This window comes from Gymnoscopelus microlampas, assembly GCF_963454915.1.
Source record: "Gymnoscopelus microlampas genome assembly, chromosome: 20".
NCBI lineage: Eukaryota > Metazoa > Chordata > Actinopteri > Myctophiformes > Myctophidae > Gymnoscopelus > Gymnoscopelus microlampas.
In genome coordinates this window covers 35328864-35355145 of record NC_139957.1, presented here as the reverse complement: position 1 = coordinate 35355145, position 26282 = coordinate 35328864, and the positions used below count along the sequence as shown (strand labels likewise).

The following is a 26282-nucleotide window of genomic DNA, read 5'->3' as shown; positions in this document are numbered from 1 at the left end:
TTCCGAGATTCCGAGACAGACCCGACCCCAGACACCCCTTCAAAAAAGCGCATATGAAACTACAAAAATAAATAAATATGCGCAGAGGTATTCATTTAATATGTGTGGCAACAGGTTTTCTTTGTAAATAAATGTGGACTTTATGAATTAATAGCAGACCATTGACCATTTTATGATCAAAGCTTTGCTTTCACCTCGTAAGAGGAATCCATGATTTGCATAGCGGTGTTTTCAAATCAGCCTGGCAGCTGGCTTGCCTTGCAGTATGGCGGTGCGCATAACCAACTTTTTTTTTTGCTCAGCAGTAGGCTACTCTGATCTTAAACCAGCCTAAAACATCACGCAAGATGCACAGCCATTCACATTGCTGCTGCACTAAACCTGATCCCAGGTCAGTCTAAAACATCACACAAAAGTTAAACAGCACTTCAGTGGCCACAGTTACATGGACCATCATGTATTCATTCAGAATGAATTCATTCCGAATGAACTCATTCTGAATATAGGAATCTGATCCACTCACCTGTTTACATGGGACCTGAATAAAAGTATTCCCCTTTACATGACCAAAGCATTCATTCAGAATATAACTTTTGACATGCGCAACGTGGTTCCCGCCTACGCCCGGGCATGGACCAGGCCCCAGGGGCCACTACCCGGAGCAGAACTTCCCCTGGTGGGCATGGGAGGAGGCAATAGCCCCCTTGTGCCTCCGCGGCGGAGGTCTATTGGTCGTATAGGCAGGCAATAGGAAGCAACGCACCAGGCAGCGTTGTATGCGGTGCAAGCAGTGGCGTACCCACCATAGAGGCAAGGCAGGCGGCCGCCTGCCCAACTAAAATCTCGCCTCCCCTAGAAAATAAAGTAAAAGACTGACTGAGAAACAGGCAGTGAAAAAGAATCCAAACAGAAAACTGTCCGTCGGGCCGTTAGCCTGCCAGACCGCCAATACACTACCATTCAGCAGCGCGATGTGATGCAAATGTCTTCATGCCATGGGGTGCCAGGGGTGGGGGTCTGGCCTGGGCCATCACCTGTACTCACCTGGCATAAAAGGGGCTCTGAGAGCAGCTTGAGCCATTCATTACTAAACTACATGAAGACACCACCGCTGAAAAAGAGATTCATCCATGTTATGTATGTTTTCTCATGCCAATAAAGCCCATTTGAATTGGAGAGAGAGAGAGAGAGAGAGAGAGAGAGAGAGAAAAATGAAAATGAAAATATAAAATGTATAAATATAATTTGAAAGTAACCGATCTACAAGCTCACAGTGTTAGCATTGTTGAGCTTGTAGATCGGCTATTTTCAAATGGCCAAAATGTATATTGGGCTGAAGTGAATTTTTCCCTGCAAAACATGGACGAACCTGGACCAGGGAGCGAATGAATGGGGTTTGATCAAGTCCTATCATGTCTAGTTAGATCTGGCCCAGAATATCACCTTATTTCAACTAACATAAATCCTATAGAGAAAATATATGTTGCCACTGAAATCTCCTAGACAGAGGATAACTAAATTGTTGTAATGGTTAAATCACATATTTTAAAATCCTCGACTGTTCTTATCCTAAGTCGGATTATTTGGCAGCTTCTGTGTGACACAAAAAAAAACTTGCACAGATGTAGGCAACAAGCTGATTTTATTGGAAAATGTTGTGGATTTTTAGTGACCTTTAATGGTGGCTAGAGGAAGTCCAATTCCCAGCATGCACTTGGAAAAGGACTGTGTGTTGTTGTTCTTATTTGTGTTATTATTTGAACATGGGAATGCGTATTGGGGTTGTGTTATGGGTTATTGTGTTTAGTGTTTTGTCGTGGTGTTATTTGGTGATTTATGTTGTTTTATGTCATTTGTTAGTAAAACCATGAGTGTAAATGTCTGTTCATTTGGTCACTTCCTCTCTCCTTTTCACATTCTTATGTGTAATATGTGTTGATTTGGGTGTGTTCATAAGATGTCCTGGTGATGATGTCCAAATCATCCCCACATGGGCCGTGATCTGGCCTAATCGCTGATAAGACGTCATGATGATGTTGTGATGAAGTCCTTCAGTGACGTTCAGGACTAGGTCAGATCACAGCCCATATGGGGATGATTTGGAAGTATTGAGCGGGAGGACATCTAAACTGCTTTTTCATCACCCACACTGGCCGTAAAAGCAGCTGTTAGAGGTCACTACAAAACCGTCCATAAACCCATTAAATCATCCCCACATGGGCTGTGCAGAATCTGGCCTAGTCACGAATGTCACCGGAGGATGTCATCATAACGTCATCATGACGTCATCATCACTTTTTTTTCACAAGATTGAAGACAAATTGGATTAGATACATAGCATGATGCAATTCTTAACACATTCACTGCCACTGACATAGATCTACGTAGTTTCAAATCCAACCGTTGACTGACATTGATGTAGATCTACGTAAATTTAAAAAAAAATGTACGCTAGAGGGCGCTCTTCCGCAACCTATGAATGATCCCTTGACTGCGAGAGAAGGCCTGACTCTGCCAGATGGAAGAAGCTTGAGTCACATTTGTTTCACTACTACTTCCTACTTCCATCTGGGACCTCGGTAGCACAATCGATGAAGGGACGGCCCCTTTATTTTGTTCAAGCTACTTGGCAGGTGATTGGATGATCCCGCCCCTAGCAGCCGCTGATTGGTTCGAACACGCAGCGGTGCGGGCAGCTCTACTATCTGAGCGAGTCCAGATGGAGGCTGTATTGTGAATACAGTTCAGTTGCTGTTGGTAGTCATGGCTCTGAGTTCCCACCTGATGTTGTGTGGGAGTTCTGACTGCTCCTGACCGTACTGAATAACTGCTAGCTTGCATAACGTCTTCAGACTAGGACTCAAGTCTAGGATTTGCAGGTCTTTCATTCTGCTGTGTCCAAAGAGGATGATGTGATCTCCTACCATGCAACAGCGCATACTACACCTAGATGGGCCTTTCCCCTTGGGCTCAACCTTTGTCCAGGAAAAGGTCTCTGGGTTGAATTTCCACAGGTCACTTGAGGTACTATATATCCTACCCGGATCTGTCACCACCTATTACGTACAGCTCTCTATTGTAGGCAAAGGATGAACGCATGAAGGGTTTTCTTGGACAAAGCTCAGAAGGTTCAGAGGGTGTATTCAGTCAGCAGTTGGTCTCAGTGTCAAACACTCTGATGCAGTTGTGGTAACTTTCACTCCCAAATACAAACATCTTTGTCCCGATGATGGTGGCAGAGTGTTCTGATGAAGCAGGTGGGGGAAGTCCTCTGGTGTTAATTACAGACCAGACCATTGTGGTGGTGTCCAACTTGTAGATGTCATTAGTCGCAGGGTTCCTCAATAGGCGGCCCGCGAGAGGCAACTGTGCGGCCCGCGACGACTCCTAAGGAGGACACCCTCCCCAGATGTAGACAATATATTCTATCAGCACAGCTGTGTGGCCATCATGAGTACTGAAGTCACTCCAATGTTTATATTTTTCTACTCAAGTTGTCACTGTGGTCAGCTTCCTCCAGCGTAAAAGACTCTGTGTTGAAAACGTGGGCTTGAATCACGGTGCAAGTCTGACCCCCACGTTCAAAGGCGTACAACTCGTGCTGCACTGCAGCAGCAACACAATAGGATCCTACTGGTCCTCCATTCACATGTACCGTCCAGCGGAACATGTCTCACACTGTTTTTTCACTTGAAAAATGTTTCAGGATAACAATGACAATTCAGTTCAAGTTCTAGACACAATCTCAATATAACTATATGATCTCAACATGGCCATGAAAAGGCTTTCCAATGATGTAAACAACCATTAAAAAATAAAACTATCTCTGCATAGATAGAGGAACAGGAGCAATAATTAAGGCCAACAAAAATGAAACATGAACAACACTGGAGTCCTAAAGTGTGCGTTTAGCGCTTATATTGCTTCAGTGGCACAAATGTCACGCAAAGCTTGGCCAATCCACAAAGCCGATCAAGAAGTAAAGCCTCACGCTATCAAACTCACCGCTGCTGCCCTGTTCGCTGCTCTAGGCAAGGTCTACCGCAGTACGTTCCCAGATGCCTCCCAGTGTCTTACTTAGGTTATTACATGGACAAATAATATTTGATCTTGATATTTACTGTCTCTACAGTGATCAGAGGTAAAGGAATACAAATATTTGTAAAAAATAAATACTTGGAATAATATTGAACAGAAAATAACTATGTGTTTGCTTTGAGTCATTTACAGCAGGTTGTTCAAGGTTGTTCATCGAAACTATCGAATCTCTGTCCAGTTCACTGAAGAGAGTGTTCTGTTGCTGTTGGAAGTCATGGCCCTGAGTTCCCACCTGATGTTGTGTGGGAGTTCTGACTGCTCCAGACCGTACTGAATAACTGCTAGCTTACATAACGTCTTCAGACTAGGACTCAAGTCTAGGATTTGCAGGTCTTTCATTCTGAGGTATCCAAAGAGGATGATGCGATGTCCCACCATCCAACAGCGTATACTACACCTAGATGGGTCTTTCCCCTTGGTCCCAACCTTTGTCCAGGAAAAGGTCTCTGGGTTGAATTTCCACACGTCACTTGAGGTAGTGTCCCACCAGGATCCGTCACCACCAATTACGTACAGCTCTCCATTGTAGGCAAAGGATGAACCCATGCCTTCTGGACAAAGCCAAGGTTCAGAAGGTGTGTTCAGCCAGCAGTTGGTCTCAGTGTCAAACACTCTGATGCGGTCGTGGTGACCTTCACCCCCAAATACAAACATCTTTGTCCCAATGATGGTGGCAGAGTGTTTTGTTGAATAAGGTGGGGGAGGTCCTCTGGTGTTAACTAAAGACCAGACCATTGTGGTGGTGTCCAACTTGTAGATGTCATTAGTTATTGGTAGTGCTGTAGTCAGCTGCACGCATCCTCCATGAATATACATGACCTTCCTCAAGACACAGGCTGAGTGGTAAGTCCTCCCCTCTGGTACAGTCCCAGACACCCTGGGGTTGAACCAGCTGTGGGTGTCGACATCAAACGCATAAAGCATGTTGCTGTAAGGAGAGAACCCTCCCCAGATGTAGACAATATATTCTATCAGCACAGCTGTGTGGCCATCATGAGTACTGCGGTCACTCCATTTAAGTGGATAGTCTTCTACTCCAGTTGTCACTGTGGTCAGCTTCCTCCAGTGTAAAGACTCTGTGTTGAAAACGTGGGCTTGAATCCTAGTCCAAGGTCCTAGTCCAAAGTCATCAAAGTCATAACTCCGACGTTCAAAGGCGTACAACTTGTCCTGCACTGCAGCAGCAGCACAAAAGGATCCTTCTGGTCCTCCATTCACATGTACCGTCCAGCAGAACATGTCTCACACCATATATCTTTTTGGATCTGTAAAACCCACTCTGAACAACATTGGAGTCCTAATGTGCGCGTTTAGCGCTTATATTGCTTCAGTGGCACAAATGTCACGCAAAGCTTGGCCAATCCACAAAGCCGATCAAGAAATAAAGCCTCACGCTATCAAGCTCACCGCTGCCCTGTTTGCTGCTCTAGGCAAGGTCTACCGCAGTACGTTCCCAGATGCCTCCCAGTGTCTTAGCTTACTACATGGACAAATAATATTTGATTGTGATATTTACTGTCTCTATAGTGATCATGTACAGGAATACAAATATTTGTAAAAAGAAATACTTGGACTAATATTGAACAGAAAAGAACCATGTGTTTGCTTTGAGTCATTACACATTCATATGTTATGCTAATTGACCATAATAAATATGCCGAATGGATACACAGCAAATGTCCTTACACCTGAATGAGATAAAACATTGAGAGAGAGAGAGAGAGAGAGAGTACAAAGGTATTGGCATCAAATTATAGGCTACTTAAGCAGAAAGTATGAGCTACTCATTATGCCGAGTGTCAAGTTTTCTTGTATTATTATGAAAAAGCTTTGAAACATGCTGTAACTCATTCACTGTGACGAAAATCCTCTTTCTGCGCCGAGTAGCGTGCGCGGTGCGCACACGGGGTCTGTCCATAGAGGTATAATATAACGGGTCTGTCGCCCTAAAACACAATCGCCCCGGGTCAAAATCCAGCCACCATGGAGCAGCCGTGGATGGCCCGCTCAAAAGGTGCGTGGGGCGGGGTGTTTTGGGACGACCGTTCCGGCTGCCCATTTAATGAATTGATGAAGCATCTGTTTTCGCTGCAGTTGCGCCCTAATAATGTTGTTTTCATTTATTTTTGTTCACGTATGCTATTAAAATAATGCAGCTATTGCAGTATTGGGCCTTAACATGCGATTTAAAATGTAGGCTATATGTATTTGGCCCCTCATATATAAAATAAATAAAAATAATAAAATAAAATCTGATTCAAAATTGAAACTTGCATGCTGATCAATGCGTTTCTGCGTTTACGTGTGGACAGGTTTTTAAAAAAAATCTTTGTCATGTGGCCAGGGATTCTTTTTAAAAACTGAGGACTAAAATACCTTTTTAGAAAAAGATCCATATAAGTGTAGCCTAGGCCAGCAATCCTCGGAGCGTCCGTTCTCCTGGACAAGTCTGGGCTTAACCATTACAGGCTTATTAAATGACGCTATTAGAATCATTAATTTTATCCCGCAGGAGCGAGCGCTTCTCAGCACCAACCGTGGCCGAATTAGAGATTTGATAGGTCATTTTTGGACAATTCTGACAGCCCTACTAAGCACGGACATGCGCAAAGGAATGCATGTATTCCAAACAGACAGGAGCGTTTGGAATAAAGTATTTACATGGTCAATTCCGATTGATTTAACCCGATTCAAACGGTCTATACCACCCCTCCTATTCCGAATGAAAATGCATTCGGGTCAGACTGGAATGGAATATTCTATTCCAATTGGGGTGTTTACATGAGCAAATCTATTCGGAATGAATTCATCCATTCATTCATTCCGAATAGAAGTGTATTCATTCCGAATACAACTGTCCATGTAACAGTGGCCAGTGTGTTTCTCTCCTGATTAGTGCAGCCGCGTGCACACACAGTAGGCATACTACGGGTCTTCTCGGATCCACTCGGGTATTACACATAATGCTGGACAGACCCGAGTTCCGAGGTAATAGCGCCCATTCCGACCCGGCCTCGAGTGATTATGATAAAACACGGCTCCGGAATCGGGGGGCCCGTGAAGAGCTCTACTGTGTAGGTGATTACTTGTCCTCGCACATCAAATTGTATTGGTTTGCCTTTCACTTTATACATTTTTGTTTCTGGTGTAATACAGGAAGAAGGCTACTTAAACCACACAATGGAGAATATTGACACAACACTTTTCAATTGGGAAAATGAATGGTAAATGGTGCATTTATATAGCACCTTTCTCCAAAAGGCTTTGTGCATTACATTCACACACCAAAGACAGAGGAAGCCATGCAAGGCATCAACCTGCTCATTTGGAGCAGTTAGGGGTTACAGTATATGCCTTGCTCAATGACACACAGCCAGCAGGAGCCTGGTTTTCGAACTGGGAACCTTCCGATTCCAAGACGGCAGCTCTACCTCCTGGGTCACTGCCATCAACTGCCGTTAACTGTGAAAAACTAAGAAAGGCTGAACTCAAAAGTATTAATAGCTTCTACCTAAGATGTTTTTAACGAGACACTCAAAAATCTGTGACAGAACATTTTCATTATTGTCTATTCATTGAAGTAAACCAGGTAGGTTCTATGTAATTTGCACCACAGGTACTGTACTGTATGTCCACTCAAAGACACATGTGATGTATCATCATGTATTTATTGATAAATCACTCGTACAAATATACACACTCAAGCCCCACATGCTTTATTGAACAACTGGCTTGTGTGAGTTATTCGAGTACCTCATTAACCACTTGAAACCTGTAGCATGGCATAATAGGCGAACATTCTGGAAAAATAGCCAATATTAAATAACCGAATAGCTGTGAGCTTGTAGATCGTCTATTTACGGCTTTTTGACAGAAAAAAGGAGGGTCTCCTTGGCTTTTGAGTGTGATCCTTCTACTTTGTGGTCACATAGAACACTAAGGACTACGCATCAAAACTCTTGAGTGTGGTATAGCAAGGCTTTTAAGTTTATCCTCTGATTGTCAGCAATCAAAGCCATTTTGATGAATCTAATATTGTTATCCAGATTTAAAGTGATGTCTGTCTGTCTTCTAGGTGATGCTGGGGGAGGGTTGGACCATAGGCGTTGGTTTCGTGTGCTTCTCCTCCCCTGAGGAGGCCACCAAGGCTGTGACAGAGATGAACGGCCGCGTCGTTGGAACCAAGCCCATCTATGTGGCTCTCGCCCAGCACAAAGAGGAACGCAAAGCTTACCTGAGTTACCTCAAAGCCTACCACGCGTACAGGAGTGCTGGGTTTCCGGTATGTAGATCATTTGACAAGTGCTATCTATAAGCAGTGGTGGAAAAAGTACTCAGATATTTTACTTAAGTAAAAGTATCAATACTGCAATGTAGAAGTACTCTGTTACAAGTAAAAGTCTAGAATAAAAAATGCACTTGAGTAAACGTACAAAAGTATTGGTATCAAAATGTACATAAAGTACCAAAAGTAAAAGTACTAAATGTTTGAAAATAGCCTATGTATAAAATAGGGCTGAAGTGGTTAATGTATGTTTCGTAATATCATAATTTATATCTGAAAAGTAACTAGTAACTAAAGTTTTCAAGTAATTGTAGTGGAGTAAAAGTACAAATACCTCAAAATTGTACTTAAGTACAGTACTTAAGTAAATGTACTTAGTTACTCTCCACCACTATTTATAAGTGAGGGAAAGCACTATAATGAAAACATTATGCTATGCATGTGCAATATCAAATCATTGTGATAGCGCACCTTGATATAATATGAAAACATTTCATGTCAATAGCATTCAAATGTGAATTACATCCATAAATATGAATGAAAAAATCATATTAGGTAGATCAAGGGAACCATGTTGAACTGCAGGCAGCGGTCCCATTTAAAGCATTATGATAATGCTGATAATTCATTATCATGCGGGTATGATGATGAATTATTATCATTGATAATGCCATTATCAAATTGAGCATAACCGCTCAACTATCAACAGTAGGTGGAGGACCTTTGTACATTTACAAATAAAGATAAAAAACTAAAAGAAATAAAAACTTGAAGACAAAGAACTTCTGATCCAAATTAGGTGCATATATATTTTTTCGCTCTCATCCTCCACTTGTTGTAACTCCACGCGAGCCCTGCCCTGACGTTACAGCGATTCATCCAAACTACTAACGTTACCTTCATGTGGGCCAGGGAGATAGATTAAGAGGTACCATGACTGTCACTGCCTGCAAGAATGTGATGTTAGCAAATTGACGTTCACTATTAGCCACTTACTTAGCCTGCTTTGCTTATATATCATGCCCTTCAAATAGTAGGAATTTGAAATTGAATTTGTACTTGAATTATTTGGCCGCCGTGCCACAAGGGGGTGCTGTGGCACCTTCAACAACCCCCTTGTGCCCCTGAATTTATGTTTTAGTTTCACAATGGACTATATTTATGTTCAGGACTGTTAACTTCATCATGTATTAGTGTACGATAAATTCCCTGAGCAGCAAGACAGCAGCATGAAGAAGTCACTCAAGTCAGGAGACAGAGAGACAGACAGACAGACAGACAGACAGACAGCGAAATTGGGAGAATAAGAGAGAGAGAGGGGGGAGAGAGAGGAGTGGGGGGGTGACTGTATGTTAAAGGTGTTCGGATGAGGTAGTTATAATGGGGTGGTAGTGGCTCAAGAGGTAGCGGCCACTTGGATCTCCCTGAGTTAAGGCCGATGCATACTTCAGAGGTTTGGGGGGGGGGGGGGGGGGGGGGAGCGGGTGGTCATAATTTCGGCTGTTGGGTGCCGCCGAGACGTTTTGACATCCCAAACTCATTTTGAGCGTTCAGTATTGTTTCCTCATTCTTTCAGCCCAGCTTCAGGTTCATTCTGTCGGCAGTGAAGGCAGGGCAAACTGAGGTAGTTTGGAAGAGACACAAGCCAAATTCCAGGAGTAACAAACAGCTCTGAAATCTGTCTAGTGACCATTCATAAACACAACCTATATCGCTAGAAAGGAAAAACCTCTGTATATCCATCACAAATTCCCCACAGTGAGTCTGAGGACGACCTAGAGAGATCTATTCCACTTCCAGGCTGCAGTACTGCTGGCCGTGTTGCCTACACCAGTTGTTCTCAAACGTTTTCGTGCCAAGGACCCCCAAATTGATATGTATGTGGCCGCGGACCCCCACCCGAAAATATGTTGTGCCAGGGACCCCCAGAAGCAAAGATTTGTGTTAAAAATGTTCGCCTTTTAAAAAAAGATTGAAAGATTTGCACACATTTTCAATATTTTTCAAAAATAGCAGATCTACAAGCTCGCAAGAGCCGCGCTATGATATGGTATGATATGATATGATATGCTTGTATATCTGCTATTTTTGAATAGCCAAAGTATAACATATGGTTAAAGTGGTTCAAATGATTGTGAACCAAACCTACACACAGCGAGAGGCAGCTGACACTGTATCCTCTCTGTGGAGCTCAGTTCCCGGGCCACAAACATTTTCATGTCAAGGACCCCCAATATTTACAAGCGATTTACAAATCACCCAAACTGATTTTAATTTCGGCTCTAAAAGTGTTCTATGCACCAGCCTTTAAAGTGTTAAAGTGTCCTTGGGCAACACACTGAACTGCTCCCAGTGAGCAGGTTGGTACAGTTCCTTGTATGGTTTCTTCTGCCGTCGGTGTGTGAATGTGTGTATGAATATAATGGGTGAATATAATACACATTGCATAGCACCTTGGATGAAGGCGTTATCGTCATAATAATGCACCATTTACAATTTATATATGCACCATCAAGTTCTGTTCTTCATTGAATTCATGTCTGGGTGCACAATGTATGTACTTTGAGCATGGACAAACGACAAAATGTCCACACACACACCCACACACACACACACACACACACACACACACACACACACACACACACACACACACACACACACACACACACACACACACACACACACACTCTCTGAATGCAATTGTTTCAGGGTGTTCTTTGATGAAAGGATAGCATCTAGAAGGTGTATTAGTTGATGTGTTTTAGGGTGTTCTGTGGGGATAGCATCTGGAAGTTGTATTATGTGTCTTAGGTTGTACTGTGATGAAATTATAGCGTCTAGATTCAAGATATAATTTAACTCACACCTTCTACACACAACGTCTATACTCTAGATTCTAGAGTCTAGAAGGTGTATTGTTAACATGTTAACTTCGTGCAAGAGCAAGGAGCTCATTATGCTGGACACAAAGAGACAGACATGCTGAGAGAGTGAGTGAGAGACGCAGACCAACATGTAAAACTGTGACAAAGTATTATTTTAGGGCCTTCATTGCATATGCAGATGTCAGCATCATCGTGCTGTCATTGCTTGCTCCTAGTGTTCTGTCAGGCATGTGAGATTGTCACATGGAGGGACTTCAATATTTGGTCACATTTTAGACTTAGAAACAGCCAAAATGAAGACCAAATATTTGTCTTTGTGATATATTTAATTCACCCAGTGCTTTAATGTATTTTCCATAAGGGATAAGCGTCCACAAATTCCTTAAGGCAGGCAGACCCAAATATACCAAACATATTTGTAAAGAGCTAAATACTTTTTAAAGACGTTTTTCCTTGTTAGTACGATTATTCCTATAGAAATGCGTGTTATGTGGTGCTGAGCATGCTTAGAATCCAGAATGCCATAGCTCCGACTGGTAACTTAATACCCTATTAACCACTTAAACCCATTGACCGTGGTCCCCCTGGGGTACATAGTTGTGCTGCTCCTTTTTCCCCACAACACCAAATCTCTACTTTCGCAGAATGCTCAGATATTATGACATGCCCAGAAGAGGGACGCTAAGGTTCATGTGGTTAAAGATGCTGTCTGTTTTCACAATGCTCTGGTTAAGACTGAGTCACAAGTCGCTGACTTCCCTGCTCCCATCCCCTTGAATAGTTTGAGGCATTTTGTCTCCTAGCCTTGCCTGCTACAGTAGCTGTATGTCATTAGCTGCTAGCCTTGCCTTCAGAACAGGCTGCACTGCACGCCTTGCATGAAGTATCGTGGGAAATCCTGCTGGGAACCCCCTCTTTCACTCTCATTAGAGACCCCCTCTAGTGCTCTGAACATGTAGCCCGGAGGTCTTGGGTACCCATAGGCAGAGCAGCTGCTGGAAAGACAGTGGTATACAGCTCTAAGGACCAACAAGAGCATGCATCTCATTTGTGGGCGTCTGGAATAATCTTGTTCCTGTCCCACTCCTGACAGACTGAGGCACAGGACCAAATGAGATTTGTCAGGATGTGAGGGATTAAAATAGCCTTTCGTCAGATTTGCAAACACTGTTCTTACGAAGGTGAGGGGTAAACATCATTGTCTTTTAAAATCCAAACTGGAAAGTCTGACTGAGTGTATGGGGGCAGTATTTATCTGGAAAGCTCTGAGCAGAGGAGGAGAGAGGAGGGGTGAGAGCAAGTGCTCCAGAGAGAGGGGGGGAGAGAGAGGGGGAGAGAGGGTGACTGCATGTTTAAGGCAGGATGGGAGGGTTTGGAGAGAGAAAGTAAGAGAGAGAGAGAGAGGACTAGCGGGTGGGTACTGCGAAATCCTTTAACAGGGGAGCTCTGTGTATTTGTTAGACGGCTTGGCTGCCTGCCCAACTTGGCTCATTGTAATCAAGGCATGATCGGCAACACCAGGCAGCCCTCTCTGCCGCCTCGGCTGCCTAGCGCTTGGACCCAGCCCAGTTCTCCCCGCTGACATGGAAAGACCCGTGAGTGCCTTCTCATCTTCCCTACTCTTCTTATCCCCCCACGCTCTCCTTCTCTTGCTTTCGGACTCTCGTCCTAGCTGCTTATGGCCCAGCTCGGCTGGTGTTAGGTTCCCCCACTGCTCTGTCTGCTTTCTCTCTCCCTCTTTCTCTCTCTGTCCACTGGCAGAGATTTAGCTGTGGCTAAATGCAGCTCTCCTCTCCTGTCAGCCGTTTTCTGTCTTCAGCCCCTCCACTGGCTCTCACGGTCTCCTGCAGTAGCTCCTGTAGTTGGGGAGCAACGCTGGGCATGGAGGGAGAAAGCCATGGCACCCTCCCACTCTGTAGGCCCATCTGAGCACGGGTGCCGTCCCATCCGCTGGAAGAGCCACAGCTTTCCCTGTGTGTTTGTGATTGTGTTTCTGTCTTTATGTGAGGACCTTCCGGAAGGAGGGACCCCCTGTGTCCAAAACCCTGAGGGGAGTATTGTTCCCAATGCCACGTTTCCTCCACACTGGGCTAGCAGTAGGCTTCGGCGGCTGGCAAGGCTGGTGTTTCTTAGAGCTCCGCCATCAGCCTTGCTGAGATTCAGCAGTGAGTGTTTCCCTTGCTCCTATTCTTGGTGGTATGTCCTCATGCTCTGTTGTGTTTGGATACCCCTGACAACCAGACAGCTGGCTGCTGCCCACCCTGCCACCTCTCCGAGCGAGCGAGTCCCAACTTTTTCACAGCGACTTAGTGGGCTTTGAAACAGGTGATTTTTAGATGCAATTGAATCGTATGCAGATTCTTTGTCGGGTTGTTTTTTTAGGGGGTTGTTTGTTTTCAATAGGATTATCCTGACACCTCTGGGATGTTTGTTCAGTCAAAATGGCCTAGTTCACCTCATGGTTGTTCGGGCAAATTGTGGTTCACACTGATGCTAATATTAATTAGAGGTTTGTGATGGTGATCGTGATGAATGAATAATGGAAGTGCCTCCCCTTCCAACATCTCTGTGACACTATGCTGTGTATACCAGGAAGGTGACAGCAGCTGTGGCGATAACGCAGCGTGGAAGAGTCTCCTATAGCCCCAGTGCAATGTTGTCTGCGTGTGTCTGCATGTGCATGCTAGCTGTGAGTCATTCTTCTGCGCTAGGTGGAATGTCACATGGAGCGTTCAGGAATCTCTTCCGCCGCCACTCGAGCAACGGATGAGATGATTGACTAGCTGAATGACTAAGTGTTGTTTGTCACTTCTGTGTACTGTCTCTCTCCAACATCTGTCAGGGACGTTCACTGCGTAGAGTTAGCCCCCTTCCTGATAGGTACTGTAGGCAAATGGGCCAATGTGTGAACATTGAACAGCAGCTTGAATTATATTTGTTTATGTTGGAATGATTTTGCTGGAAATTCTCGTAACTTCAATGGTTGCAGCCTTCAGTAAAAAGAAAAACAGCTAAAGAATTTTGGCTGCGGCAGTATCTTGTTAGAATTTAAGTTTGTTTTCTTCAAAAGGCAAGTAATACCTGCGGGTGTCAGTATCGACGTAAAGTGGAAACAATTGTTTCATTTTGACCGATAAGAGCTGCTTTCCTTCTGAAAGCCTCTGTTGTTTTAGTGTTTTTTCCCCCTCTTGCATCCCACAGTGTTTTTGTTGCTGTAGTGAACACAGGCATCATCATGGACATGATGACACTCTCTCCCAAAGCCCTGTGAAGTGCTTTCGTCTGTTTCGACCTGACACTGTCTGCAGCGTAAGAGGGCGGTTCTTCTTTTTTGGCATGACATCATTATCTCAGGGCACATCCCATTAAATGTAACATTGTGCATGTAGCACTGTCATGTCAACACACCTTAGGAAAGGTGTGTCGCAACGTGCTGTGACCTTGTAGATCTATAAAAAGGGTGCTGGCCTGGCGGTCCAGGCGTGTACCACATATAGGCTCTAATGCAGCCGGACAGCGTATCGTGTCTTTGAGTCCCCCCCCCCCCCCCCCCCCCCACACACACACACAAAAAAAGTTGTAAACAAATTGCCATTCTGTGATTTCTGGACTCTTGCAACGCTGCGAACTAATCTCAGACTTAAAATGAAAAAGGTGTTCTGCTCTTCTAGGCCTCATGCTGCAGAGCGGGCCGGGGTCTTCATCATTATCCCGTCTCGTGAGACATGTGGCCTTTAGGCCACCCTGTTGCCATTTAAAGCAACCCCCCCCTTACCTTCCCCACTGCAGTATACACACCGCTCTCGCAAAACCGATCTCGCAAAGGCAGGGGTGGATAGTAACTAAGTACATTTACTCAAGTACTGTACTAAAAGTACATATATTTGAGGTACTTTACTTGAGTATTTCCATTGTATACTCCACTACATCTCAGAAGCAAATATTGTACGTTTTACTCCACTGCAATTATTTGATCATTTTGTTACAAGTTATTTTTCGCAATGCGAAGTGTTGTGAGATTGTAGATGGATATTTTTTGCCAAAGATATTTAGTGTAGAGCAACAACAGGAGGGTCCCTAGTACAGAGCCCTGGAGGACCCGGTCAACTAAGTATACGCTTTAAATGGTTAGTGCAGCAGGTTTTCGTGGTTCTTTGTGTTTCAAAGAGCGAGCATGTCTTGGATAAGTGTAAGTGTGAACACACTACTATCTGCGGTGAGAGCATTGGGAGAGTGTGTGTGGTGTGAGGAGGCACGCCTGCTGCTGACCATGTCAGGATGGTTCAAATGCTTTGCATAGGCATTCCCACTGCGTAACAGAGCTCCATAATGAACTCTCCATCTGTGGGTGTGAGCGCACACCGCCATGTGCAGCATCAGTCACAAGACTTCAGTATCCGGCGATGCTTGCTCTTGTCATCCCGGTGAGGTCACCATGCCCAAATATGGAGTTCCAGGTCAGCTGTGCTCAAATATGGTGTCACCAATTTCACCGTAACACCGCCATGCTGGAGGACGGAGGAGACAGCAATTTGAGTATTAGAATTTGAGTTAAAGGACCGCTTCACCCATTTTCAAACAATCTTCACATAATTGGTCCTCACTAATGCTCATATATGGTACCATTTTTGTCTACTCGGTCTGTGTCTCAGAGGAGTGCTGTTTATCTTCTTTTTTGAGTGGTGTAGCCGCTCCTATAAGTGGGGTTGGTAATTCGTCTTTCCCTGTACTGTGATTGGCTGACTCTATTCACACCCTTTTCGCCGTCCCGTGATTGGCTGACTCTATTCAGACCCTTTGCTCTGATTGGTTAGCGAGACGCATGATGAAATAATAACCAATAAATATCACCACGGCAGGCACTTCAAAAAATCTTTTTTTTTTTAAGTGAGCTTCCATCACTGTGATGACCACTGTTGTTTCTAAATAACACCGCTCACTTCACACTGGGTGTGATTTTTTTTTAGTTTGTACATCGAGTTTCAGGATAAATATATGTGTTTAAGATTAGCAAATACTTCAAATGTTCAATTCAAAGTGTGTTCTTTGAGAATGAAAAAGTTGAATGGAAAATATTTCTATTTTTTCTTTTCTTTCTAAATGTACCCGCAATTCTGGAATGAGATGTATAATACATATCACCCATTCTTGAGAATTGGGACAAAACATTTCAAATTATTATTTATTAACACATTTGGTGCCAAAACCGTATATATACGGTTTTGGGAATACAACCACGGAGTGCCAAAACCGTATATATACGTTTTTTGGAAAAAGAAAAAAAAAAAAACATTTTTTTTCCCCCCAATTATTATTATTATTTTTTCTTCACAGCACCAGGAGATATCATTTTCCGAAGATTTAGACTCCAATCCACTTCCTGGTTAACTTATGACTTCAAAAGCCTGTATCTCGGCTCCTAAAAAATGGTTTAAAATCCTGGCACTCAGTGTATTCTGTTTTTTTAAAAACCTGGCACGGATTCACAACTTCAAACATTGTTGTTGTTGTTGTTGTTAAAAGAATAAAAAAACTAACCATATGTATTGATAACATAGATGTAAGAATGTACTTTTTTTTTAAATGTGTTTTTTGTAAAAGTTTTTGCCCTTTTAAAGTTGTGTCCAAGATCGTTGTCAACTCAGATTTCCACAAAAACATAATTTTGTCAGGAATAAACAGGTTTTAGCTATATTCTAAGGTCCCCTGTCTCACTTCCGGGTGTAAAAAAAACGAGAACGCTGCGAGAGCTCTGGTAATCTTTTATTTTTTGATAAATGGACAAAATGATATTATCTGGTGTGTCCCAACCATAACATGTCAACCATAACATGTCAATTTAAAGGGGAGCTTTGCCCGTAGATAACGTGAATTCTATCGTTTGTATTCTCCATGCTGGAAAAAAGGTTACTGTACCTTTCAAATGCCCTTCTCACAATAGAATGATAGGATTCATGCTAAGTGAAGCAAAGTTCCCTTTAATGGCCTTAGAATGGAAAAGATAGGCCTGGTTAAAAATGGCTAATAGAAAACAAAGGGAAATGACCCGTTTTGATTTTTGTAGGCAGGTGGTGAGAGCAAGCTGCCCACACTTGTAGATCTTTTTTTTTTGTTGCAAACATTGTCGTGTGATGGAGTATCAGCTTTATTCACTGCTTATGTGGATCTGAATGCTGTCCCCCCCCCCCCCCCCCCCCGCCACACACACAGACCCCTATTGACGTGATGCCCAAGAGGGATCAGGGAAGAGACATGGAGCTGGATAAGAAGATAGTGGCCCTCCGCAGGAAGAACGAAGCCCTCATGAAGAGGTACCAGGTGAGGACAAGCTTTTGTAGGCAGGCATAAGAGGCCTTCATGGTCCAATGATTCCTGATTAGTGGCTATAGACGGCTCCATTCGAACGCTCACACATTGCTGGGAGATGGGACAAAACCTTTGGTTATTATATTGTAGTTACAGTATCATAGGATAACTATGTTGGCTACATAGCTACGTCATCAATTGGTTTAGCATAATGTTAGCCAACAATGATAGGGGTCAGGGAGAGAAGCCCACACAATGATTTTACACAGCATTGGGGTTTTTTTTTCACCGATCTATAAGCTCACAATGCGTTGTGAGCTTGTAGATCTGCTATTTTCAAATATTTTAGTACTTTTACTTTTGGTAGTTTAAGTACATTTTGATGCCAATACTTTTGTACTTTTACTCAAGTACATTTTTAATTATGGACTTTTACTTGTAACAGAGTATTCCCATATTGCAGTATTGGTACTTTTACTTAAGTAAAAAAATTGAGTACTTTTTCCACCACTGCTCATCTAAGCCACCTGAGCATCCATCTGCTGGGTGAAGCAGTAAAAGCAATGTCCCCTACAATTTAAAATGTAGGCATTTAGCAGACACTCTTATACAGAGCGACTTACAATATGTCGCCTCCCCCCCCCGGGGACCAGCAAGTCCCCTTTCCTTTTCGAGCATTCGCTGTTATCCGTGTCAGCTTTAAAGCATTTACTGTAGCTGTGACTGTAAGACCTCTGTTGGACGTGTGTTGAATTCACTGGCTTCGTTGGGTCGCTCATAGGAGGTGGAGGCGGATAAGAAGAGGGCGGAGGAGGAAGTGATGCCGCTGCAGGGCCGCCAGGGCAAAGTTGACGACCTCACCGTAACCATCAGCAAGTCCACCAGTGTGAGTGTCTGTGTTGTGAAGCCATGATACCGGTGTTACACCGGAATTGGTGCCCGACTCGAATTCTGGTCAAAATTGTGCCGTCTTGTGGCTGTTTGTTGGTATTGCATTTCATTTCCTGTTCAGAACGCTTTAGTGTGTTCCACAGCTCATCAATGTGTTATGCTTTTAGGGGTAGATTATGCCTGTTAGTAAAACTGATGTATGGTTGTGAGTGTTATAGTTTACTTGAAAATGTTTGTACTGTGATGTGCAGTCCATTTTCCTATTTTAATTACTTTTTTAGTAATGCTTGTTAGTCTGCTTTGTTTCCATGTGCAATGTTAGTTGGCTTGTCCATGTAATCACGTTTGCCGTTGGAGTCCCATGTTTTTTTAGGAGTAATATTAGCCATGTGTTTGTATTCAACTATTTTCTGAATTTAACAAGCTCAAATAGAATTCATATCTGAAATTTAACAGTTAATATTTAGTAAGTAGTGGCGTATTTCTTTGTAGCATTTAGATTTGAGAGTGTTGTATTAAAATGTATTTCTTCAAATTTTACTGCACGTCCTTATAATATCTACTGCTCTAGCACCCCATGTGGTCCCTGAACCATGCTTTGATAACTGCTGCTTTACTGCAATCCGGGACTTTTTAATGAATAAAAGGTTAATCTGTATGGTAGAGCATGTTAATATAACTAGCACATCTGCAGTGGTTGGAGGTGGTCTCCCTACTGTTCCACTTAGTAATGTAGACCCTGATGTCAGGTAGGACGCCTAGATTCAGAATGCTATTACTTTATAAGTAATACTTCCTGAAGCTCATAAGCGCAATATCTCCCCTGGCCAAGCGGAGATTGCCTCTCGGCTGAGTGGTAGAAGTTTGGTCTCCGCCTTAGGACATCTGGGTTTGAATCCAGGGTAGGACCTACAACTTTCACATTGCAGCTTTAATTATATACCATACAGTAGTTGAATTTCCTAGGAAAGAGATTAGTGTTGGAGATTGTTGTTGTAAAAATTGTTGCTAGCTTCATCTTAATGCTTCGTCGTGTGACAGGACACTCGCGTGGTGACGGCCAAGCCTGGCACCGGAGGGTCACAGGAGGCGGGGCCAGAGGGACTGGCAGAGGGCCCCTCCCTGCCGGGCTTAGGGCGCGGCCGCAGGCAGCAGCTGTTGGTCACCATGGTTAGGAAAAAGGTAAATCAAAAAAAGGAAAATGTCTATTTTCATTCCATGTAAAATGTACAGTAAAATCTAGTTTACAAATATAACCAAATAGACTCATAAGGGCAAATAGACTCGTAAGTATCCATTTGGTTACATTTGTTCACTTGGAGTTACAAATGGTTAAAGTAACACAGCATTTGACTGTGTTTTAACCACATGAACCCAAGCGTCCCTATTCTGGGGCGAACATTTGGCAAAAATAGTAGACTCACAATGTGTCTATTGTGAGCTTGTAGATCGGATATATCCGGCGAAGAGATTTGGTGTTGACGGAAAAAAGACGTGGACCTAATGGAGTCCTGGTGGTTAAGTGACAAAGGAAACAATTCATTCTTCCCTCTTTATTTTGGTACAAAATGTTGTACTATACCTGTCATGGTAAAGAATATTTTATCATAATATGCATTTTAATACAGATGAAGGATTGTGATATATAATATTAATATAGATGAAGGATTGTGATATATAATACTCAAACAAGTAAAAACAATTTAACAGAAGTTATCGTTTTTGTTTCAGGAATCAGTATCTCCATAATATGGAAATATTGATTACCCAGTAAAAATGTATTTTACTCGATCAAACAATTCCTGTTTGGTTTGTCCTTCACAATGCCTTGGAAGAAACATTGTCCATTAATTATTGTAAAGCTGCAATCTGGAATCTTATTTTAACTACTTAAACCATATATACTTAGTTGACTGGAGTCCCGCAGAGGTCTATACTAGGCCCTCTCCTTTTTCCCCTCACACCAATCTCGCCAAAAATAGATCTACAAGCTCAAAGCATCATGTCGTGAGCTTGTAGCTTGACTATTTTCGCTGAATATTTACCCCAGCAAAGGGAAGCATCACGCTAGTGTTCAAGTTTAACCAATCTGTATGCTAGGGTATGTTAATACGATATAACTAGCACATCTCCAGTGGTTGCTGGTGGTTTCCGTTCTCTTCCGTAGAGAAATCTAGACTGCGGACAAGTAGTGATGCCTGAAGTTGATAAGTGCTATATCGCCCCTGGCCAACCCGATATTGCCTATTGGCAGAGCGGTAGAAATTGTATTTGTCCTCTGGGAGACTTGATTCGAATCCCAAGTAGGGCATACAGTAAAAGGTACGGATTACAGCTTGATCTTTGCCTCTAAAGTCTGTTGGAGTCTGCATCAGATCTTTCAGCAGAAGGCACATTTTTCTTTTTGCACTACTCTAATAGTGAGACATGCAATGTATTTGTGAAGCGCTGATTTTGTTTATGCCTGAGCAGCTAAAACAGAGCAAAACTACCTTAATCCCTTCCACCATATTAAGTTTACCATTGGCAGTTAATAAAGGATAATACCTAACATTTGTGCATTGAAGCATCATTATGTAAAAATGTACTTGTTAGCATTTGCCACTCAAGCGTGAAGATAATAGTAACTGCCAGCTTACTCAACACTCCTCAGAGTGCTGCTAAGGTGAACTGTGCTGCAGCCAACATCTAAATGAGGTGAATTGAACAGAATTAAGAAACAGAGCCTGTCATACATCATGGTCAGAAGAGTCACGGGTCAGAATTCTTCTCAGGCAGCGACGAAGACTGCTGAATTAATTTAACCACTTGTACCCCAGTGTCCCTATTCTGGGGGGCGAACATTCTGCAAAAATAGCAGCTCTACAAGTTCACAACACATTGTGTTGTTGTGAGCTTGTAGGGAATTGCACCCTAGGAAATGTTTCTAATATCATTTTGAAGCAGTGACCTTGTATATCTGCTATTTTTGAATAGCCACCGTATAAAATTAAAAAATTACTCGGATGCTTTCCTGTTTTTAATGGGTTAAATGAGGAAGGGAGAAAAATGGGTCAAGTACAATAATACAATAAACCTTTTTTAACAATGAAACATTTACTACAGGACTCATCCAATAGATTAAAATATGAGGTACAACTGTGGGTTAACAATATAAACGATATACATAAGTGGACCACTGCTGAGGCCAAAGGAGAAAGGGCTATCTGTCAAGCGGATGGAAACGATAACACACTGGCTGAAACAAAGCAAACGGTCAAGTTCCTGTACACGGCATACGGTAAGCAATTGCTCAAACAAACGGCAAGATGGAGAGACATTCCGGGTGACTGAAATATTCTCGAGGTCCCAGAAAGAGACGAGCAGACTACAAGCCCAACAGGCAACAAGTTTTGGTTGAATGATTAAAGCGTTGAAACACGCACCCACTGTGGAGACGCCAAAAGTGGGCAGAATATCCTGCTACCTTGATACTGCTGCTGCAGGTGTAATCGGACCGGTGTCAAGAGTGGGCAGAGAATATAGGCAGAGGTGATAAGGAGATAGACAATGCCCACCTGGCTACACCTTTGCAAGTAATGTCAATTATGACACACAAGTAAAACAATAAAATAAATTACAAACTCAGACCAAACACAATTGAACACAATGTTTTGGTTTATACATGTTTCATTAATTGCATCAAAGTTACAATTCCCTTTTCCTCCATAAAGCTTACATTTGTACTCTCACCATTGCTATGGGAAAAGACAATTTTACATAGTAGAAAATAGACCGTGAATAAACAATCATGAGTGTTAATTTAACTCTGAGATCGTACAACTGTAACTAAATGGAACCTTACCTATTTGTAAAGTGTAAATGGACACATAACACAATGCATATTACATTTGGTTCCATTCGTACACTCTCAGAGTTAAATTAACACTTAGGATTTTACTCTGTAGCTTTGTATGCTACCTTTCATTATGGTGTTTGTGCATTCCTCCCTGGCCAGTACACATACATTTCTCTCTGAAATGTTGATCACAATGTGCATAACTGTGTCCCCAGGGTAAGAGGGTGGTGAGTGAGCAACCGGAGAGGAGGCCTGGTCCGCCGGATGCAAAGAGCCCCCTGGAAGAGGACGGCCTCCCGCAACGCCCACCGACCAAGAGAGAACTGGCAATAGCACAGGTTAGAACCACCACTTTATCTACGGCATATAAGACAGAGGGGGAAAGACGTTCTGCACAGGTCTGGCCGGAATCAAACCTGGGGGGAGGGGTAACATGGTGTAGAGAGGCGCACTGTCCAGTCAACTACCGGCACGACCTGACACCCAGCTTTTAAAGCTTAGAACTTAAAGGGCAAGACCACTTTGGTAGAGTAAACAAACGTAAACAAAGTTGATTCAGACAACATAGAACATCACAAAAGCCAGTACTGTCTTTTTATATATATAAAAATGTGAACTTTGTATTGATTTAGCTATTTTTATTAAGAAGGAAACCAGACTGGATCCGCGGGTCCGGATCTTCAAATAGTAAAATCAGCAGGAAGTTGACATTTTTATAAAGTAAATAAACAGTACTAGGTTTGGAGATGTTCTATATTGTCTGAATCAGCTTTGTTTGTGTCCGTTTACGTGATAAAACAGTGACTTTGAGAGCTGTCTCAGAGGTCAATGAAGTCAACAAGGAGCATATTTTGAATTATCAATTTCTAATCAATGGAGCAATTATTTTTGATTTCTTGTCCACCTTGGAGTTACATCATGGCAAGGTAACTACACAACCCAAACCTCTACCAAAGTGGTCTTGCCCTTTAAACTGTATGGTAGAGTATGTTAATACAATATAACTAGCACATCTGAAGTGGTTGGAGGTGGTCTACCGACTCCTCCACTGAGACATTAAGACCCTGGTGTTCGGGTAGGACACCTTCCTGGTTCACCTGAAGTAGCCCTGCTCAATGCTCATGAGCACGGGACATTGCCTCAAAAATGCACAAGTCTGTACCGTGTTTCTTTTTAAAACGGAACTGGTTATCTGTAGTCAAGACAAACATTTCAAGATGTACAAACATGATTTTTTTCAATACTTTGGAGATCCTGCAGTGCGTCCCTGACTTCCACTACTAGAGCCCCGGTTAGCAGTAAGCCGTGCACGAAAGCCGGGACACTCACTCCTGTCACCAGCCTCTCTTTTCCCCCTTTTGTCTGTGGTCTCACAGTGCGACGCTGTGTTTTACATAGATGTCAGACATGTCGGCCCAGCCCACCGCCCTGCCTGACGGAACACAATGGGCTCTGGACAGGAGGGGTGGGACACAGGCACTGGAGCTTTGATTGACTCATGGTGGTGGTGGGGGGGGGGTAGAGCCAGTCTCACACTCAGACCTGCCAGGCTGTGGTCCAGTATTATAGCACATGAGGCTCTGAGTCGGGGGTTAATAAACTGGGTGTCTGTCTGCTGTCTGCACAGGCCCTGTTAAAGAGGTACAGCCACACAGTGCAAAATGGCTTTATGATTAAACTTGTGTGTGTGTGTGTGTGTGTGTGTGTGTGTGTGTGTGTGTGTGGGGGGGGGGGGGGGTGCTATGTATACCTAGAGGCTAGAGTTGAACATTAATTGAACAATCTAAATTGCAACTCTCCCAAATTGACTGAAAAAGTATTCATAAGCTTAAGTTAATATTTGGTCCATGACAATCACAATATCGATTTCACCCTTATGTGTATGTATATTACACAGCCATACCTGTGTTTTTGTATGTTTAGTCAATTGACTACAAGTCATATACTGTATATACTAATGGCAACAATTTATTTTCAGTCACCATAATCACCGATATCTATTGTGCGAAATTGACTTTTTTGGCCACAGGGTAGCGCTAGAGTCTTGGGGTCATTAAAAAAATGCCTGCCAACTCCGAGTTTGTACTGTATTTGAGAACATGCTCCCGTTATTTTGACTCTCCCAGGAAACTTTCGTATTTCCCCTGTCTTTAATTAAAAAAATAACAGAACAATTGGCCTGTTTGTTTGCTTGACGCATAAGGGAAGTTGTCAGATTAGATTTTTTTTAACATAATTCACATACTGCTCAATTTCTTTCAATGAAACCTGGCAACCCCAAAGTTGCTTGCTTCGAGGAAAAAACAGCTTTGAATAAACGTGTGTGTTCGCTGTCACCCGTCAATCAGTGTCAGCTTATTAGTGCTGGCCAGGAAGTCAGAGGAGGGTGACACTCCATCACAGTAAAATCCTCAGTGCTCATTTATTGTACACTATCAGAATTAAATTAACTCAGGATTTTTCAGTGTTGAAACAAGACAGTAGGTATAGTTGTTCTATAAAAGAGACATTCCTTTTTTGCCAAGTCACATTGACAAAAACCATGCCTTCTGCAAGATCTGTAGGACAGATTCTAATATCAGGCGTGGTGATTGGTGGGGTGGTATTAACCAAAATGCTAGTCACTGAAAATAGAATTAATATGGACAGTAGCACTCACTGTTCTCTTTTGTCCTGCAAGACTACTATAGCAGCCCTGGCTGCAGTATAATTATAGGTTTAGTCTGGCATGCATACGCAAGCACATGGATGCATGCGCGCACGCGCACACACACACACACACACACACACACACACACACACACACACACACACACACACACACACACACACACACACACACACACACACACACACACACACACACACACACACACACACACTACTGGATGGGATCTATGAAACAAATATAAATGTTTGCCACTATGGTCTCCGTGTACAAGCATTGTGCTATTTTATTGCACCAGACACCAGTGATATTATGAAATGTTTGACTTTCAAAAATGTATGACTTTCAAATTGTTATAGGGCAGGCTATGAACAGTCAAATATGTCAACTGACATTCCAAAACATCTCCCATACTGTAAAAACCCAATGTTGGCAGGTACGAATCAAATGGAATCAAAATAGAAATTCTTGTACATTCTCTAGTTGTATTTACTTGTACATGCAATCATAGTGAATATTAACTATTAATCATTCAGCTGAGTACCCCTTGGAATCCCCTCAAGGACCCCTGGGGGTCCCTGGGCCGAATGTTGAGAACCACTGACCTAGTTGACAAGTGGCCAAAAAGACAGGGCGACAGCAATGCCATGTGAATTTATTTCTTGCAAGTGTATCACTACCGATAGGAATACGGCAAATTGTGACCATATATTATACAGTATTCTTTGGACACAACCCCCAAACCAGATAAGAAAACGTTTTGTGGCTTCTTTTTGACTACGTGACTGTTCCCCTTTAAGAGACTGGGGTGGGGTGGGGCATTTCACCAAGCTTTTATGGAGCTCAGTAATAGCCACATTTATCATGTCAGACTTGGATGACATCTTTGGTGTAATGCCACTCCACTTCTACGGTTGTTTACACAGTATATTCCTTGATTCGCTCCTAATTGCTTTTGTTGTATTAAGTGATTAATGGCTAACCTGAGAGGTCCCAGGCCTTTGATTTTGTGGAACATGCTGTAAAGTTCACTATCTTTCGAGGCATCATCTTGTTTTCAAGGGGGTCCTCAATAAGGGGGTTATTGTTATTTTAGCAACACAAACACAGGGCAGATCTTACTTTTAACCACTGGCATCGAGAAGAAAAAGCTATTACTTTGTAAGCTTGTAGATCGGCTATTTTGGCTATTGTTCATACGACGAAGTACATCAGGCTTAAGTGGTTGACCCACACATACATGCAGAGGTAACACACACCCTGCTGCACATGCATTATTACCCCCGGCTGCTCTGTCAAATGCCACAT

The 26282-nt window shown here is 42.9% G+C and overlaps 1 protein-coding gene across 4 annotated transcripts in view; it reads left to right on the top strand.

Annotated features, from left to right (window-relative positions):
• Positions 1–12607: 12607 nt before the first annotated feature.
• ccdc9b (coiled-coil domain containing 9B) overlaps positions 12608–26282 on the top strand; it is a 39345-nt gene continuing 25670 nt past the window's right edge. For all 4 annotated transcript variants that reach the window (XR_014599882.1, XM_084045543.1, XM_084045542.1 and 1 more), the window contains exons 1-5: positions 12608–12866; positions 17482–17589; positions 18359–18463; positions 19510–19650; positions 22522–22644. Coding sequence is in view for 3 of the 4 variants with exons in the window: in XM_084045543.1 (XP_083901669.1) it covers positions 12855–12866; positions 17482–17589; positions 18359–18463; positions 19510–19650; positions 22522–22644 (489 nt within the window). In the remaining variant the exon portion in view is untranslated. The remainder of the gene's footprint in view (positions 12867–17481; positions 17590–18358; positions 18464–19509; positions 19651–22521; positions 22645–26282) is intronic.